We start from the raw sequence: 16,835 nt of genomic DNA on the forward strand, positions 1-16,835 counted from the left end.
GTGTGTATTGAACGTATCAACCCCTCCGGTAGTGCCACCCCTTGTCACTCCAGAGCGAGAGCATTGTCACATTGGAGGCTGTGGTGTGCTGCCCATACCACCCCCCCGTCTTCAGTTCCTAGGCACTCATTCTCCTAGCTGCTAACAAGTCACAGATAAATTCTTCTCCAGGAACTGTCTTAGCTAAGGGACCCGCCATGATCAAGGTCATGCCCCCTTCCCTGGGAGAGCTCTCAGCCAATGACTGATCAATGGGCGGGGGTGGGGTGGTGGCTATAATCCCCTGCCTCCTTATCCCACCCTGAGACAACTCTTCACGGCTCTCCCAGTTCCAGAGCTCTTTGTGGAATCTTCAGAGGCCTGTGTTGGGACTGCATTGCAGCTCTTCTCCCTCTGCCCAATCCTGCTTTCTTCTCTTCATCCCCTACAGGTGTATCTCTCGAGAGCATCTTCCAATAACCTCCTTACGTGCACATCTGTAGTTCACTCTGCTTCTCAGGAAACCCAATCTGTGACAGACACTAAAGTAAAATTTACTGATCTGACAAAGAGTTTATGTGTATGATATATCTTACGGACACAAGTTAAATAATATTTAGTTCTAACTGTAATAGTTACAGATTTCTCCACAATACTGGTGTTGCTAGAAATGTAACATTTCCCTTGTAAAGTAAATCATATCTGGCTTAGACTTCCTGCTTGAGAAGTCAACCAGAAGTGTTCTGTATTTGTCCTTCTCTATGGCTCTTTCCTCATCATTTGGGCTGTGCCAAGATCCCACGTCTCTGGTCTGAGAAAAAGGTTCTGGGGAGGTGGGGAGGCCCTGCCCAGGCCTTCGCAGTCTTCTCCCGGGCAGGCCATTCCCCTTGTGGCACTCCTCGCCCTGCGCCGGCCTGGGACCCTCCATGCTCCACTCTGTACTGGTGTGCCCCCACAGCCCCCCATGTGGAGGAAAACTACCTCTACAACCTATTTCCTTCCTGGAAATTCCAGGCTTTATCCAGCCATTTGCTTATTCATGATGAGAGGATTTTATTCTTTAAACAGCAACTCTTGGCTGGCAGCCAGACTGGAGCAGCCTCAGGAAAGTGGCAGAGCTTTGAGTTGGCTAACTTTCATATTTCCCCTAGAGAGGAAACAATTATAAATTTCTCTACCCAAGAAGCAGAGGTGTAGACGTGACCTCTGGTTCCTGTGCTGGGAATAATGGGTGGTTCAGTTTTTATGAGGATTCCTAAATTTTTTCCTGCTCTAGGTCCTGAAATTACTGCTCGCCTCCACCATATTAAGTAGGGAATCCATTGCTGACAGATGGATCAGACAAGATATGATTCAGTCATTGTTATGGGCTGAATTGTTTCCCCCAAAAAGATTTGTTGAAGATCTAACCCCCGGTACCTCAGAATGTGACCATAGTTAGAAAAATAGCATTTTACAGATGTAATTAGTTAAGATGAGGTCATACTGGAGTAGGATAGGCCCTTAGTCCAATAAGACTTGTCTTTTTAAGAAGAGGAGAGACACAGAGGCACAGACACAGGAGGGAGAATGCCATGCAATGAGGCAGGCAGAGACGGAAGTGTTGGCAGCTGCAAGCCAAGGAGCTCCAGGGGTTTCCAGCAAGCAACCAGAAGCCAGGAAGAGGCAAGGAAGGGTTCTCCCTCACAGGTTTCAGAGGGAGCATAGCTCTGCTGACACCTTCATTGTAGACTTCTCGCCTCCAGAGTTATCAGACAATAAATTCCTGTTTTCTATTTCTCAAAAGACATCATAAAAATATGAAAAATAAGTCACAGAGAGATATTTACAAACTTAAAAATGACCAAGAAATAGTGTTCAATGTGTGTATGTACATACAAAAGAAGGAAGCAACACAATGAAAATATATTTTTTTAAAAATCTAAAAGAATTTTATAGAAGAAAGCTGAATGGCTAATTGGCAAAATTGCTAAACCTCAATTATCAACAATAGAAATGCAAATTAAAATTATAATAATTTACCATTTTTAACTCACTGTGTTAGTTTGCTAGGGCTGCCATAACAAGGAACTACAGATCAGGGGGCTTAAATAACAGAAATTTATTTCTGCATAGATCTAGGACTCCAAATCCAGGTTTTGGCAGGGCTGACTTCTTCTAAGGGACTCTCTCCTTGGCTTGTAGATGGCCATCTTCTTCATATTGTCTTCCCTCCGTGCATGTCTGTTCTAATCTAATCTCTTCTTATAAGGATACCAGTCACATCAGATTACGGCCCACCCTAATGATCTCATTTAACCGTAACTACCTCTTTAAAAGATCTCGTCTCTAAATATAGTCACATTTTGAGCCACTACAGGTTAGGACTTCACAAATGAATTTTGGGAGGAAACAATTCAGCCCACAGCACTCAGCATATTAGCAATATTTAAAAATCAGATCATACTACTTGTAGTTGAGGATTGGAGCAATAGGAAATCTTATATACTGCTATGAGGAAAGTGATTTTACATTAAAACTGAAGGTGCAAATACCCTATTACTAGCTAGTCTATTCCTAGAGATGTACTCTAGAAAACCTTTGCACGGGTGACTAAGAAGACCTGTATACCAGTGCTCATACCAGCAGTGGAAAAACTGGAAATAATCCAAGCATCCATCAGCAAGAGAAGGAAGTATGTTTATACAATAGAATACTATACATCAGTGAAAATAAATGAACTAGAGCTATACACGTACACATAAATGAATCTTACAAACAATGTAGAGTGAAGAAAAGCAAATTGTGAAAGAATATTTACAGTATTATCATTTTTATAAACATCAAAAATAGAAAATGAACAATAATTTTTAGGGAGGTATATGTATATATGTAGTAAAACTAATATTTAAAGAGAGAGGGAGGGGGGAGAGAGAGAGAAGAGGCGTGAGAACAATAATATGTTCACTATATTATGCTTTGAGTTTTTTTCAGATATAAATTGTAACATATTTTTTAAAATAAAACCTAAAAAAGAAAAATTGAAGAAAATGTGAATGGAGTGTAGATACTGTGGACAGAGAACAAAAATAAGTCTTCAGCAGGAATGCTGCTTTTGGTCATCATTAAAGTAGTTAGTGATGGGAAGGAGAATGGAATACTTAAAACTTTGGTTGTTATTCACAGAGAAAAGACAAATCAGTGACCAACTAGGATCAAGCATTTGGCTGGGGATCAAGACTAGAGCAGTTTATCTTCTAGACAGCCCATAAGGAAGTATAAGCTACTACACATTAATTACTGTGTTCATCAATTTAATGTCATATCAAGCACTTGATTTAATATGAAGGTATCATAATTAATCACTTCCATAACATAAATGTACCTGCATGGTTGAAATTTTAAAAGACTATTTATTTGACTTAAGGAGATTCAAATAACATTAATGACGCTGTACATAACTTGGATTAAGCAATAATTAAGACAAGCACCACAGGAAAGAATATACTAACTTCCTTAGAGTGGAAATTAAAAGTTAATACTAGGGCTTCCCTGGTGGCGCAGTGGTTGAGAATCTGCCTGCCAGTGCAGGGGACACGGGTTCGAGCCCTGGTCTGGGAGGATCCCACGTGCCGCGGAGCAGCTGGGCCCGTGAGCCGCAGCCGCGACGGTGAGAGGCCCGCGCACCGCGATGAAGAGTGGCCCCCGCTCGCCGCAGCTGGAGAGAGCCCTCGCGCAGAGGCGAAGACCCAACACAGCCAAAAATAGATAGATAAATAAATAAATAAATTTATAAAAAAAAAAAAAGTTAATACTACAACAAGGTCCTACTGTATAGCACAGGGAATCATCTGCAATATCCTGTAATAACCCATAATGGAAAAGAATCTGAAAAAGAATAAAGAACATATATATATATATATACATATATATATATATATATATATATATATATATATATATAGAATATAGGCACTTCCCTGGTCGTCCAGTGGTTAAGATTCCGCACTCCCAATGCAGGGGGCCTGGGTTCGATCCCTGGTCAGGGAACTAGATCCCACATGCCACTACTAAAAAAAAGATCCTGCATGCCTCAATGAAGATCCTGCATGCCACAACTAAACCCGGCCCAGCCAAATAAATAAATAAATAAATATTTTTAAAAAGGATATATATATATACATATATCCGAATCACTTTGTTGTACTCCTGAAAGTAACACAACATTGTCAAACAACTATTTTTCAATTGAAAAAAAAACACTATCTCCAGCCTTCCCACTAGAGCTTCTTTAACTGCTTCCACACCTTGTTCTTCTCATCTTGGGGGCATAGGTATTGGTATGTGTCAATTGGTGACCTCACTCAGGGTTCTTTACTTAGCTAAGTGCACTTCTTTTCCATCTTCACTGTGTCAGGCTCTAGCGGAAAATAAATTCCCTGAGTCTTTATTATGTAAATCCCTTCAAATCCTGTTTTGGAACAAGGTATGGTATAAATAAAGAGAATCAATACACTTCCTGAGAGGACAAGGATTCTGTCTACAAACAGTACAGCACTACTATGCATAACCAGTGATTTCCTGCTTATGACAATTGCCTGCTTTAATCATTTAGGTGCTGGTATAATCAATAAGGTGTGTAGTTTCAATTCAAGGCCTTGGGACAAGGGTCTCTTTTTCTTTTATCTAACCACCTAGAGAGGAGATGCATTCAGGAGAAATAGCTTTGAGGCAGGCACTGTGGGGAAGTGGTTATAAGCACACAGAATAACGAGCCAGATGGATATGGGTTTGAGTCCCACCTCTGCTCCTACTGGATAGGAGACTTTGGACAAGTTGTTTATTCTCTGAGTTTCACTTTCTACATCCCTACCTTCTTTAGGGAGTTGTTTAGAGATTAAATAAGACCCCAGTATATAGTGAGCGATCAGTAAACATTATTAATGGTATAGTTTCTTTAAAATAACAGTTTCAGAGCTTGAATACAAACGAGGTGATAGTGAACCTTTTGTGGTCATAAGGCACAAAATAATGAAACAACTGGTGTGATCAGAGTTTCCACTGAGGGGGTTGTTTTTCACTTTTTCCTATTGTGATTTAAGAATCAGGAAGGACACCAGGCCTCTGACAGCGGATACAGCCTGCAGCCATGGGTTTAGATGAATGAATGACTGGAGTGTATCCCTGCATAAGTAAGTTAAGTTCCCTGTATCTTATTTCTCTTCTGTAGAATATTGATCCATGGAAAACTAATAGTTTTGGAAAACCCTCTGCATAGAGATTGCGTTTATAGCCATGCTTATGGTCTTCTGTGAACATGGATGTGGTGGTAGCACAGTTTCTCAAACCCCATGTCCTGCTTCCAGTGGATTTACTCACTGCTGAAATGTTTGTGTGTTCATGTCACAAAGGCCCTTTTCACTGAGGTCTCGTTGGAAGTGGGCTGGCACATGAGCAGGATATAATGCTAGTTGCTCTGCTTCAGAGAAGACCATTGGCCCACGGATTTGCAGACCGGCCTGCAGAATCAACAGAAAAGGATCCAGTCCGAGACCCCCTGGGGACTCCTCCGCTTGCAGGTGTGGCTGCAGCGGGTCTGGCTGCTGCTGCGCGGCTGCGTAGGGATTCATGCTTGCCCTATCAGAAAGCACACACTAGAGGGCAGCAGTGATCAACTTAAAAAGAAAGTATTACTTACTAATCCATGGAAAACACTCACTCTCCTTACCTTTTTTTTTTTTTAAAACAATGCATTTTTTTTTTTTTAATTTATTTATGGCTGTGTTGGGTCTTCGTTTCTGTGCGAGGGCTTTCTCTAGTTGCGGCAAGCGGGGGCCACTCTTCATCGCAGTGCGCGGGCCTCTCACTGTCGCGGCCTCTCTTGTTGCGGAGCACAGGCTCCAGACGCGCAGGCTCAGTAGTTGTGGCTCACGGGCCTAGTTGCTCCGCGGCATGTGGGATCTTCCCAGACCAGGGCTCAAACCCGTGTCCTCTGCATTAGCAGGCAGATTCTCAACCACTGCACCACCAGGGAAGCCCTCCTTACCTTTAAATATTTGGAAATGATGGTACTTATTCCAAAGCAGAGATAATGGAAAATACTTAGCATACTGAGTTGCTTTAAGAATTAACATTCTGGGTGTCAAGTGCAATACAAACCATGTACACATGCCCTGACACACAGTGAACTCAGTGAATGATACTGAACGGAGTGGATGGACAGAGGGACGAAGGCAGGAAAGAGGGAAGGAAGGAAGAAATTAGCAAAAAGCTAGGACTTACAATACATGGGCTGTGACTCATAATTTGAACGACCTTAGACAAGTCTCTTAACCTGAGCCTCAGTTTCTTATATCGTAAACAGAAGCAACGTCCACTGCGCTGGTTTGTTGTGAGAAAGAAATTGAATAAAGCAGTTAGATATGTGGTTAAAAGCACATGACAGTCATAAGACCTGGATTGTAGATCAGGCTGAATTCAACACAGTATAATTCATCAAATATTTACTGAGCAATTATTATTTGCCCGGCACTGTATCACCAGGTGCTGAAACTGGAGGAGTTGAATAAGACAGCCAGGCTTGTCCCTTGGAGAGGTCTGCTTTGGGATGGAGGCAGACCCAGGTTCTGGATCACAGCACTTCTATTTATTTTACATGTATTCATAGTAGGTCCGCCAGACTCCTCTCTGGTTGCATTACTGCAGTCCTTGCCCTCAAGAAACTCACAGTCTAGTAGGGGAGACAAACCTGTAAACCAAAAATTCCAGAGCAGCCTGCTAAATGCAGCAATGGTGGTCCATAGAATGTGTATGAAGGGAATGAGGAGCGGCTGAGGACTGTAGTGGGGGAGTTGAGTAAATGTTCTGAAGGGGATGATGTCCGGCTGAACTAAAAAAAAAGGAGTTCCTATAGAGAAAAAAAGCAGAGGAGGGCATTTCAGATAACAGGAAGCATCACATACAAAGCCAAATAGACAGGAAATTGCTAGTTCCAGCTTCTGCCATTAACTAGCTCTATTGAACTGTTATGGAATTTCCTCAAGTCCCACTGGACTTCAGTTTTCTCATCTTGGAAAATGAAGGTTGGGGGCAGGGGTGGGGAGAGAGGCAACCTGGGTTTTCTATGACGTGCTTTCTAGCTGGATACCTCCATGCTGGAGCAGAGAGAAAGGGGTAGCTTTGGAAATACCAAGTGTCATTTTTAGGGCGTGAGCCGGAAACCCCACCTTTTGTGACCATCAAGATGATAGGCAGAGCCTGTAGTCATTCAGAAATTTTTGCATACATTAATTTACCCACTCCACCAATATATATGGCACTGACTGAGCCAGGCCCTATACTATTAAGAAGGCCACTGTCTAGCCGAGGGGGACAGGCGCATAAATAAGTACAGGAGTACCATGGGAACTACATGTGTCTACACACTGCAGGTTCGTGGGAGCAGTAAAACAGAAGACGCTAGTGCGTGTAGGTCACCTCCGGGTGGTGGTGGTGGGGGCAGGATTTAGCTCCCAGCAAAAGGGAAATTCTTGTTTCCGTATCCAGCTGCACCTTCTCCAAGAAACCTCCAACATTTTCAACCGCCGATTCTCCCCTGGCAGGCCGACGAGGCAGCCCCCCTCCACCGGCAACCTTTCACGGGCGGTTCCCTGCACGCACAGCGGATGCAGGTCCCAGGGCTGAGCAGAGCGTGCCGGCTCTCGCCACAGCTTCGCTCCCACGAGAGCCCCCGCAACAGGGCCCGGACGCTGGCGAGAAGGGGCGGCCGGGAGGGCGGGCCGTCCAGCGACTCCAAGGGTTGGGCTCCAAGCCAGCTGGGCGGGGCTCGGGCTCCGATATAAGAGAGGAGAGCTCGCCTCGCGGGTACAGTGCTGAAGCTGGAGCGCCGGCCTGGACTGCAAGGCGACGTGCACTGAACTTGTAACTCAGGAACCAGAGGGACTGAAGAAGAGGCAAAGGTCTGATTTCTACTTCTTCGTTTATTTAGTACCAATGAATGGAAGGCGGGTGGCTTTGTGGGCGCACGAGAGCTCGGCCCGGACTGGGGGGGTCGTAGGCGCATTGGCACACCCAGAGGGTTCCGGGGAGGGGCCCAGCCACTCCCGAGAGGCCCCGGGCGTCCAAACTCAGAAGCTTCTCTCCCTCGCAGGAGCGCTTCTTCCCCCCACTCCCAGCCCCAGCCTCAGAGGATGCGGCTCCTCGGGAAACTCCGCGCTTCGGCCGCGGGCCGCGCGGCTCTGGAGCCTGCCTTCTCCAATGTGCTCACGCCGGACCGCATCCCCGAGTTCTGTATCCCGCCGCGGCTGCCCGCGCCCTGCTCGGCCGTGTCCTCGCCCCCGGCCGTCGCCCTGCCCCGGCGGTGCGCTGCAGAGCCGGACCTTTGGTCTCGAGGAGCCTACGACGGCGCGGGGCGCACGGACTGGGACCCACGCTCGCAGGCCGCGCTCTCGCTGCCGCACCTGCCCCGGGCGCGCACCGCCTACGGCTTCTGCGCGCTGCTCGAGAGCCCGCACACCCGCCGCAAGGAGTCGCTCTTCCTCGGGGGCCCGGGGACCGCCCCGCTCCTGCCCGCGCCCCGCCCCCGGGCCCGCACCTTCGGCGGCGGCGGCGGAGACGCCCCCCTCAAGCCCCCGGGCAGAGCCCCTGCTGCGCCTCCCGCGGCCCGCGGCGGCCCCCGCCCGCCCCCGGATGCGCTCGCTCCGCGGCCCGGCGGCCGCCGCCTCCTGCGTGCTCCCGAGGGGCTGCTGCGCCGCGCACTGCGGGCCGGGAGGAGCCGAGGCCTGGCCCGCGCCCGCTCCGTCTCCAGCGGGGACGGGGATGATGACGACGACGAAGGGCGCCGCGCCGGCTCCTGGTCCCCGGCCCGGGCCCCCGCCACGTCCCCTCCGCCGCCCCCCGACCCGCGGCCCGAGCGCCTGGAGGCCGAGGGCACCGTGACTCTGGACCGCACCGGCGGCGCCCTGCGCCTGGCCGTCGAGTACAGTCGGGACAGCGGGCGCCTCCGCGTCCGGCTGCTCCGCGCCGAGGGCCCGGCCGGAGGGGCCGCCGAGCCCCGCGCCCCCGTCGGCTGCCGCGTCAGCTTCGTCCTGCAGCCGCCGGGTCAGACGCGCCGGCCGCGGGGCGCCGAGGTCCGGCGGAGCCGCCGGGCGGTCTTGGAGCAGGACTTGTGCTTGGACGGGCTCTCGGAGGACGAGGTGCGCCGCCTGGCCGTGCGCGTCAAGGCCGAGAACCGGGGCCGCGGGCTGGAGCGGGGCCGCCTGCTGGGCCAGGGCGAGCTGCTGCTGGGCCCCCTCCTGCTCCTCTGAGGGCGCGCCCTGCCCCTGGGGCCTCTCGAACACTGCCAGCCGCTTTGTACCAAATAAATGTTATTTATTCGTTTTTCTAATCACGTTCTCGCTTTGTTGCCGTTTTAGTTCTTAGGTATCTGCTTTTGTCATCGTTTATTGGTAGGGAAGGATAAAATAATGACGCCCTCCTCTATTCAAAACACTCAATCCTTTTTTCCAGACCATTTTTTACATAAAAAGGTTGGCTTGTGTCTGAAAGAGAGAAGAAAGAAGTACACCCCATCTGCGTTGTTTTCCCATTCCTGATTTATATCAATGCCAAACGGCTTATGGGTTTAAAAAAATGTTATTCCTTCAGAATCATGCCCAACGCTAAGATGCGTATAGACAGCTTTCCATATTTGATGTGGTGTGGATTCATATCCTCATTCGTGCAGACGCACATCAGGGTGGGAACCTTCTGTAACACGGATACCTTGATGGGAAAAGAATTCCTTTCCCATGAAGAAAGAGCAAGATTCTTTTGAAAGTGAAGTCCTCAAAAATTGCAGAGGAAAAAGAAAACAAAGGAAGTGAAAGATCTTCCAGTGGATTGTATGTGGGGAGTAGATATTCCTGGCCTCTCCCTCTACCTTCTCCAGAAGGAGCCCTGGGAAATCTTGCTATTTCAGAAGGGAAATCATTCCTATCTCTGTAAACAAGGTGATATTTTTTTGTGGCTTTATTTCTACCCAGCTGTGTATATGTACATAGTAATTAATGACTTTGCAATAGGATTTCCCAGATGAGTTGAAACGTAAACTGTCAGTTTTTTGAACACAGGGTTATGAGAGAGTGTTTCTTAATCCAACTTATTTTCATTTGTTGATTAAACAAATAGACCTGAGTCCACTGGAAACTGATTATACCCAAGGGGGTATGCCCTTTATTAGAGGCATCTATGATGTGGTGGAGAGCACAAGGAGGGTGGGGGGAGATATAGATTCCAATCTTTTATCTGCCACTTGTCACTTGTCTGAACCATGGCAAATCAGTTCATCTCCCTGAACCTCATTTCCTACATCAGTGAAAAGGGGAGTATTGATACCTTCCTCACCTGGTTTTGTGAAGATATGCCTTAATACCCAAATAACCCTTAAATACATGTGAAATATGCTAGCATCCCTGAAAAGGCTTGAACTGGGCTAGTGAGCTGGTGCTCAATAATGTTCCAGAAAATGAACTCCTTCACTTATTCTCCTTCCTTTCCAATTGTTTCTCCCTGGTCTTGGAGGCTAACAGAATGGATGGCTACCTGAGACTGAGGACTTCGGGCGGCCCAGGGTGGGATTACAGACCCTTCAGGATCTCTGTGGCGAATTTCCCCAGAAGCAGTAGTTTGCACTCATGCTACATCAAAAAGCCCTTCAGCATTGTTATTACCAGAATGAAGTTCCGGGTACAAATTTGGTTGGAGTAAATAAATAAAAATCCTGGATTTTAAACATAATTTCAAAGTGGACAAATTAGCCCTTAGAAATCATCTAATCAAACGACTTCCGAAACTGAGAAAATACCACAGAAGTGACTGGTCCGAAGCCACATATCTAGTGACTGGCTGGGCTCAGACAAGAACGAAGTTGTCCTGACTTCTCCAGAAGACTGACCTACCCTTTGTTTTTTCATTCAACGATTAGTTGTTGAGTTCTTCCGTTGTGACAAGCACAGTACTAAGGCCTGGGGATAAAGCTACGAACAAGGCAGACAACATTCCTGTTCCCCCCAGGACTTAACTTTTGTGAGGGTAGCCAAACAATAGCCATGTTTTGTTATTACAGATTGAGGTGACTATAATGAAGACAATAAACTAAGGAAGGTGCTAGAGATTCTGTGGGCTAGGGAGGTGGCCGGTAGGATGTTCTCAGAGACAGAGTGGTCAGGAAAGGTCTCTCTAAGACCTGAGGAAGGAATCATCCACACGAGGAACTTAATCTATCCAAATAACCACTTAATGTGTCCCTATGACCCATCGATGCATCCAAACCAGAATTCTAGATTTTCCCCTCCCAAATCCCTTCCTCCCCTAGGCTTCCTTATTTCAATAAATGGCACCATCATTCTTTCTTTCACTCAAACAAAAAACCTGGAATCATCTTTAACTTCTCTCTCTCACACTCCACTTTCCTCAGATGTAAATGTTACCTCCTTATCACATCCTCCCCTGGCCATCCTATTTTTAAAAAGCATCATTGTCACTGGCACTGCTTTATTCTTCTCCCTATCACTTATAACTACTGGACATTATATTATATTGTACACTTCTTGTTGTTTTTTGTTTATTTTCTCTTCCACTAGAATATATGCTTTATAAAGGCAGGGATTTGTTTGTTTATTCATTGCTCTATTTCCAGTGCCTAGAACAGAGTCTGGCATATAGTAGATACTCGATAAGTATTGATTTAGTGTTGAATGAATATAGGAAGAGATGGAATAAGTAGAGGAGAGTAGAGGACCTAGGACAAAGCCTTGAGACAGTCCAACATTTAGAAATTTAATAGAGGAGGAAAAGTCAGTTTAGGGGACAGAGAATGGAGCCCTGGAAGCCAAGATAGGAACATATTCCAAGAAAGAGGGGATGTTCAACTCATTTACATCCTGCTGGGAAGTCTAGATAAATGAGAACAGAGAAATGCCCACTGGCTTTGGGAAGGTGAATGTCAGTGATGAACTTGACAGGAACAGGTCTAGGAGAAGAGTGACATCAGGAACCAGACTAGAATAGGTTAAAACATGAGTGGGAGGTGAGAGAGTACAAAGTTTTGGAAGAGGGAAGGAGAGAAAAATGGCTGTAGTGGGAAGAGAATACGGAGTCAAAGGATAATCATTTTGTTTTAATATGAAAGAATCCAACACGTTTGGAATATCCAGAATGGAGGGAGACATTGATAATGAAGCGAAAGAAAACCAGCAATAATTATGGGAGCACAGTCTTTGGAAAAGCAAGAGAGGGTCCAGAACACAAGTAAGTAGAAGCAGGATGAAGAACCCACATTCCTGATGCACATCTTTTTTCCATCGCTCCATCTATGCATCATTCCATCCTGGGGTGGCTCACACTTGTAGTCCTAGGATGTCCTACCCCTACAGTTTCTCATCAGAGACCAGGCTGGAGAGAAGACCTTGCTTCTACAAACATTCCCGTAAGACCGAGAAAGAATTTCCCTGGAAAACCCCAGCGAACTTCTCCATGTATTTTATTAGCGCAAATTGCATCTGTAGCTGAGTATGAGGTCAGCGTCTGCTGAGGCCCGTGCTTCTTCCCGTTAGGAAGTAAGATGGGAAATGATGTGGAAGTTTAAGAAGGAGCAGAAAGTCTGACGCCGGAAAGACATAGCTTCAAATCTTGGCTCTGCTGCCAACTAACTGTATGATCTTGGGGCAAATGTTTAACTTCTTTGAACCGAGGTTTTGTCTTTTCTAAAATACCAGGTATGAAGATGGCCAGGGTTAAAGAAGAGAATTGCATTTAGTCGCAGCAAGCTTCATATTAACAGGGGAGGTGCCCTTCTGTTTTGAAATATGATGTGAACACCCTTCTTTAGCGCATGCAGATGAATATCATTTTGCCGAATGGCTTTATGCTCACCTGTGGTTCTAGTCTTAAGTCTGTACAAAGGGCAGGCTACTGAGAACTTGTCTGGGTGGCTGCACTAAATGACACAAACACAAAGAATTGCATCTTTCCTTTCCACTGATTATGCCCTTCAGACTCCATCTGCCGTGTTCCTGAGAGGGGAACTGCAGCTCAGCTGATGCGTGCTTCTAAAATCCAGCCATTACCATGAGGAGGTTTTCATCATCTGTGAACATCAAGGCCTTGATAAACATCCCCGGGTGCTCAGACAGTAGTGTTTGTTCTGACAGGGAAAATCCATACTTTACTTGGCAGAAAGAATTGGATTTAGTTTGCAGATTGATAACAACTCGATTTAAAAAAAGAACCAGTATCTCCTGTCTTCACCTGTCTGTCAGGAGACGGTGCCTCGTTTGTCAGCACTGTCCTCACAGCACTCAGGACCCTTGTCTGTTCCTCCTCCCGGTCCCCGGGCTGGAGCCACCCTATCTTCACCTGCTTAAGCTGCTCTACACTGCCTCTTCACCATCATCAAATTTTTAATTTTTATTTTGAAATAATTTCACGTTTACAGAACAGTTGCAAAAACGGCACTAAGACTTATTTTTCACATAATATACCTTAGAAATCTAATTAAGTCTGTAATATACTCTCACCTCTCTTTTTTTTAAAATTTTTTTTATTTTATTTTATTTTAAACATCTTTATTGGAGTATAATTACTTTACAATGGTGTGTTAGTTTCTGCTTTATAACAAAGTGAATCAGTTATACATATACATATGTTCCCATATCTCTTCCCTCTTGCATCTCCCTCCCTCCCACCCTCCCTATCCCACCCCTCTAGGTGGTCACAACAGAACCCGTGTTCTTTCCTGAGAACCTCTGACACCTGGACCAACGCCAGGCACCAGTGACTGTGCTTACAGTTCATGTTGGTAAAACTTTATTTCTTGTTTTTAGGATGAAAATATAAACAAGTGTATTGCTATCTTCTTCCCTGCAATGGATTATCATGCCCCTAGGGCAGGGGTCCCCAACCCCTGGGCCACACAGATGGATGGATACCGGCCTGTTAGGAACTGGGCCGCACGGCAGGAGGTGAGTGGCAGGCGAGCGAGCAAAGGTTCATCTGCCTCTCCCCCTCCCCATCGCTCGCATTCCCGCCTGACCCATCCCCCCACCCCACCCCCCAGCCCCCAGCCCGGTCCGTGGAAATATAGTCTTCCAGGAAACCAGTCCCTGGTGCCAGAAAGGTTGGGGACCGCTGCCCTAGGGTGCATAGAATACATTTTGAAGACCAGTACTGTAGATTTTCAATTATCAAGGAGACCAAGTACTGTCACTAGGGAGGTAAATCTATCTATTCCTTGAAAGAAATGAATTTGATCTTTAATAGAGAAATTGAAGAATTCGAAAATGAGCAGATGAATTCCTAGAGAATGAGCAGATACTTAGTGTAAATGTTGACCCTTTTTGAGGCTGCTAAACATGGTAATTGTATGAGACCTCATACTTGTGACTTGTCTGACAAGTGGTCCCTGGCCATTCTCTTCTAATGAGCACTCTGTCCCTTATTTGAATCAGTAATGGATATTTACTGGTCTTGATCACCTGGTAAGTAATTACTCCTTGTAGCAGCAACATCTTGATTTTCTTCAGTGGAATCACTCTATCAGTTCTCTCAGTTGATAAGTTTCAGATGATAGCGATTCCGTATCGTTTCAGGGACGGGTCTAACTCAGGCCTGGCCAATGAGAATATTTCATACTCTTGGCCGCAGTGATTGGTTCAAGGATGTAATTGTGATCCAGTGAGATTCACGTTCGGTTCAGTGAGATTCAGATCCAGTAGTTGTATTGAGGAAGAGACAAACTTTTCTGCTGAATTTGAACCTGACGGGTGCAGTCCTGGAGCTCTTGTTTGCTATCTTGCCAGTACATGGAACCCAAGGAAGCAAAGCCAACATGGAGAAGAGCAGAGTGATAAATGGAGAGACTCAGTGTCCCAGCGACATCACTTGCATTCTGAAGCTAACTGTGACTGTAGTCGGGTTACCCTAATCTCTTTTCAGTTGAGCTGGGTTTGAACTGGACTTCCTGTCACTGAATCAAAAAAGAGCCTTGACTGGAGCCTTCACGAGAACCTGAGCTCACCTTATTTCCCGTCTCCTACCCATTGTGGACCGCACTTGTATCCTTGATTTCTAACCCAGGAAGTCAGCGATGGAGTGAGGTGAGGGATAGAGCAAGACTCAAGGATGGGGTAAGTATGTATATTTCATGCATTGATTGGTCACTAAAGAAAAACATCTAGAAGCTTAAAGATTTGTTTTGTGGGCCAGGTCAAAACATGCCCACATCAAGATGGCTGTCAAAATAGCAAATACTTTTCAGGTAAGACTGCACCTGGCAGCAGCTTGCCTGAATTGCATGCATCACATCTTGTAGGAAACAGATCTCTGAAAGGATAATCTTGGAAAATTCGACTTGCAAAGTGACAAAAACCTGAGAGGTGCTGTTTTGAGTTGTGAAAACATTTTGTATGAATAATAATAATAATTTTCTGAATATCACTTTCTAGTCTGTAAAGTACTTTCACAGAATTTATTCCTTTTGATCCGAACAGCAACCCTTTAAGTCAGGTGTAGGTATTATTATTATTATTGCTATTTGCCCTATTTTACAGGTAAAGAATTGTAGTAAATTACTCCTGCAGACCCAGTGAGTAAGTGAGGGAGCCAGGAATCAGTCCCAGGTCATCTTATTATTACCACCATGTTGCAGTGGAATTGTAAGCTCCTTGAATCAGGGTCCACTTCTTATACGTCTTTATATGTTCCTACCAACACCCCCCAACCCAGCTGTATGTGCAGGAGGTAAGCCTGCAATGAGTACAGATGAAATGTTTCAGTGCTGGGCATTTGGTGACTAAATTAAAGAAGGCTAGAATGGAGAAAGATCACATGGAGCTTCGGGTAAACAACAAAACTACCCAAAAAAACAGAAAGCAACCCCCCCCCCCACCAAAAGAAACAGACTTGATATGGTTGGTTAATAATACAGGGGAAAAAAGAAAGAGAATTAAAGTTCATATTTTAACTTTGGTTTTGGGTTACTGAATACATTAATAAATATATCACTGGATTATATGCTTACATAATTTTAGCAGTTCACATAGAGCCTTTGGCTACAGTGTAGTTCAGATTAAAAAAATAATGGCTCAGGGGCTTCCCTGGTGGCGCAGTGGTTAAGAATCCACCTGCCAATGCAGGGGACACGGGTTCGATCCCTGGTCCGGGAAGATCCCACATGCCGCAGAACAACTAAGCCCGTGTGCCACAACTACTGAGCCTGCGCTCTAGAGCCTGCGAGCCACAACTACTGAGCCCACGTGCCTAGAGCCCATGCTTCGCAACAAGAGAAGCCACCGCAATGAGAAGCCTGCGCACCACAACGAAGAGTAGCCCCCGCTCGCTACAACTAGAGAAAGCCCGTGCGCAGCAACAAAGACCCAACGCAGCCAAAAGTAAATAAATAAATTTATTTTAAAAAATGATAATGACTCAGAGATATTGATCATAGGGTACAACTTTCAGTTATAAGATGAATAAATTCTGAAATCCTAATGTACAGCATGGTGACTGCAGTTAGCAGTAATATATTACACACTAGAAATTTGGGAAGAGAGTAGATCTCAAGTGGTTTCACCACACACACACAAACACACACACAATGACTGTGGGAGGTGATAGGTATGTTAATTAGTTTGATTGTGGTAATTATTGCACAATGCATACACATATCAAAACATCACCTTATAGGGAATTCCCTGGCGGTCTAGTGGTTAGGACTTGGGGCTTTCAGTGCTGGGGCCCGGGTTCGATCACTGGTCAGGGAACTAAGATCCCACCTGCCACACGGTGCGGCCAAATTAAAAAAAAAAAAATCACCTTATATACCTTAGATATATACAATT

At 45.8% G+C, this 16,835-nt stretch overlaps 1 protein-coding gene across 1 annotated transcript; it reads left to right on the forward strand.

Moving 5' to 3' along the window:
- Positions 1 to 7,831: 7,831 nt before the first annotated feature.
- LOC118890438 (C2 calcium-dependent domain-containing protein 4A-like) lies at positions 7,832 to 9,343 on the forward strand. Its single transcript, XM_036843293.1, has 2 exons — positions 7,832 to 7,916; positions 8,108 to 9,343. Exon 2 carries the CDS (start codon positions 8,148 to 8,150, stop codon positions 9,261 to 9,263), a length of 1,116 nt encoding a protein of 371 aa, XP_036699188.1. The 5' UTR covers positions 7,832 to 7,916; positions 8,108 to 8,147; the 3' UTR covers positions 9,264 to 9,343.
- The last annotated feature ends 7,492 nt before the right edge of the window (positions 9,344 to 16,835 follow it).

Source organism: Balaenoptera musculus, chromosome 2 (genome assembly GCF_009873245.2).
Source record: "Balaenoptera musculus isolate JJ_BM4_2016_0621 chromosome 2, mBalMus1.pri.v3, whole genome shotgun sequence".
NCBI classification, from domain to species: domain Eukaryota; kingdom Metazoa; phylum Chordata; class Mammalia; order Artiodactyla; family Balaenopteridae; genus Balaenoptera; species Balaenoptera musculus.

Bases quoted from the DNA above. Each gene is read 5' to 3' on its own strand.
- LOC118890438 (XM_036843293.1), top strand. From the start codon at position 8,148: ATGCGGCTCCTCGGGAAACTCCGCGCTTCGGCCGCGGGCCGCGCGGCT.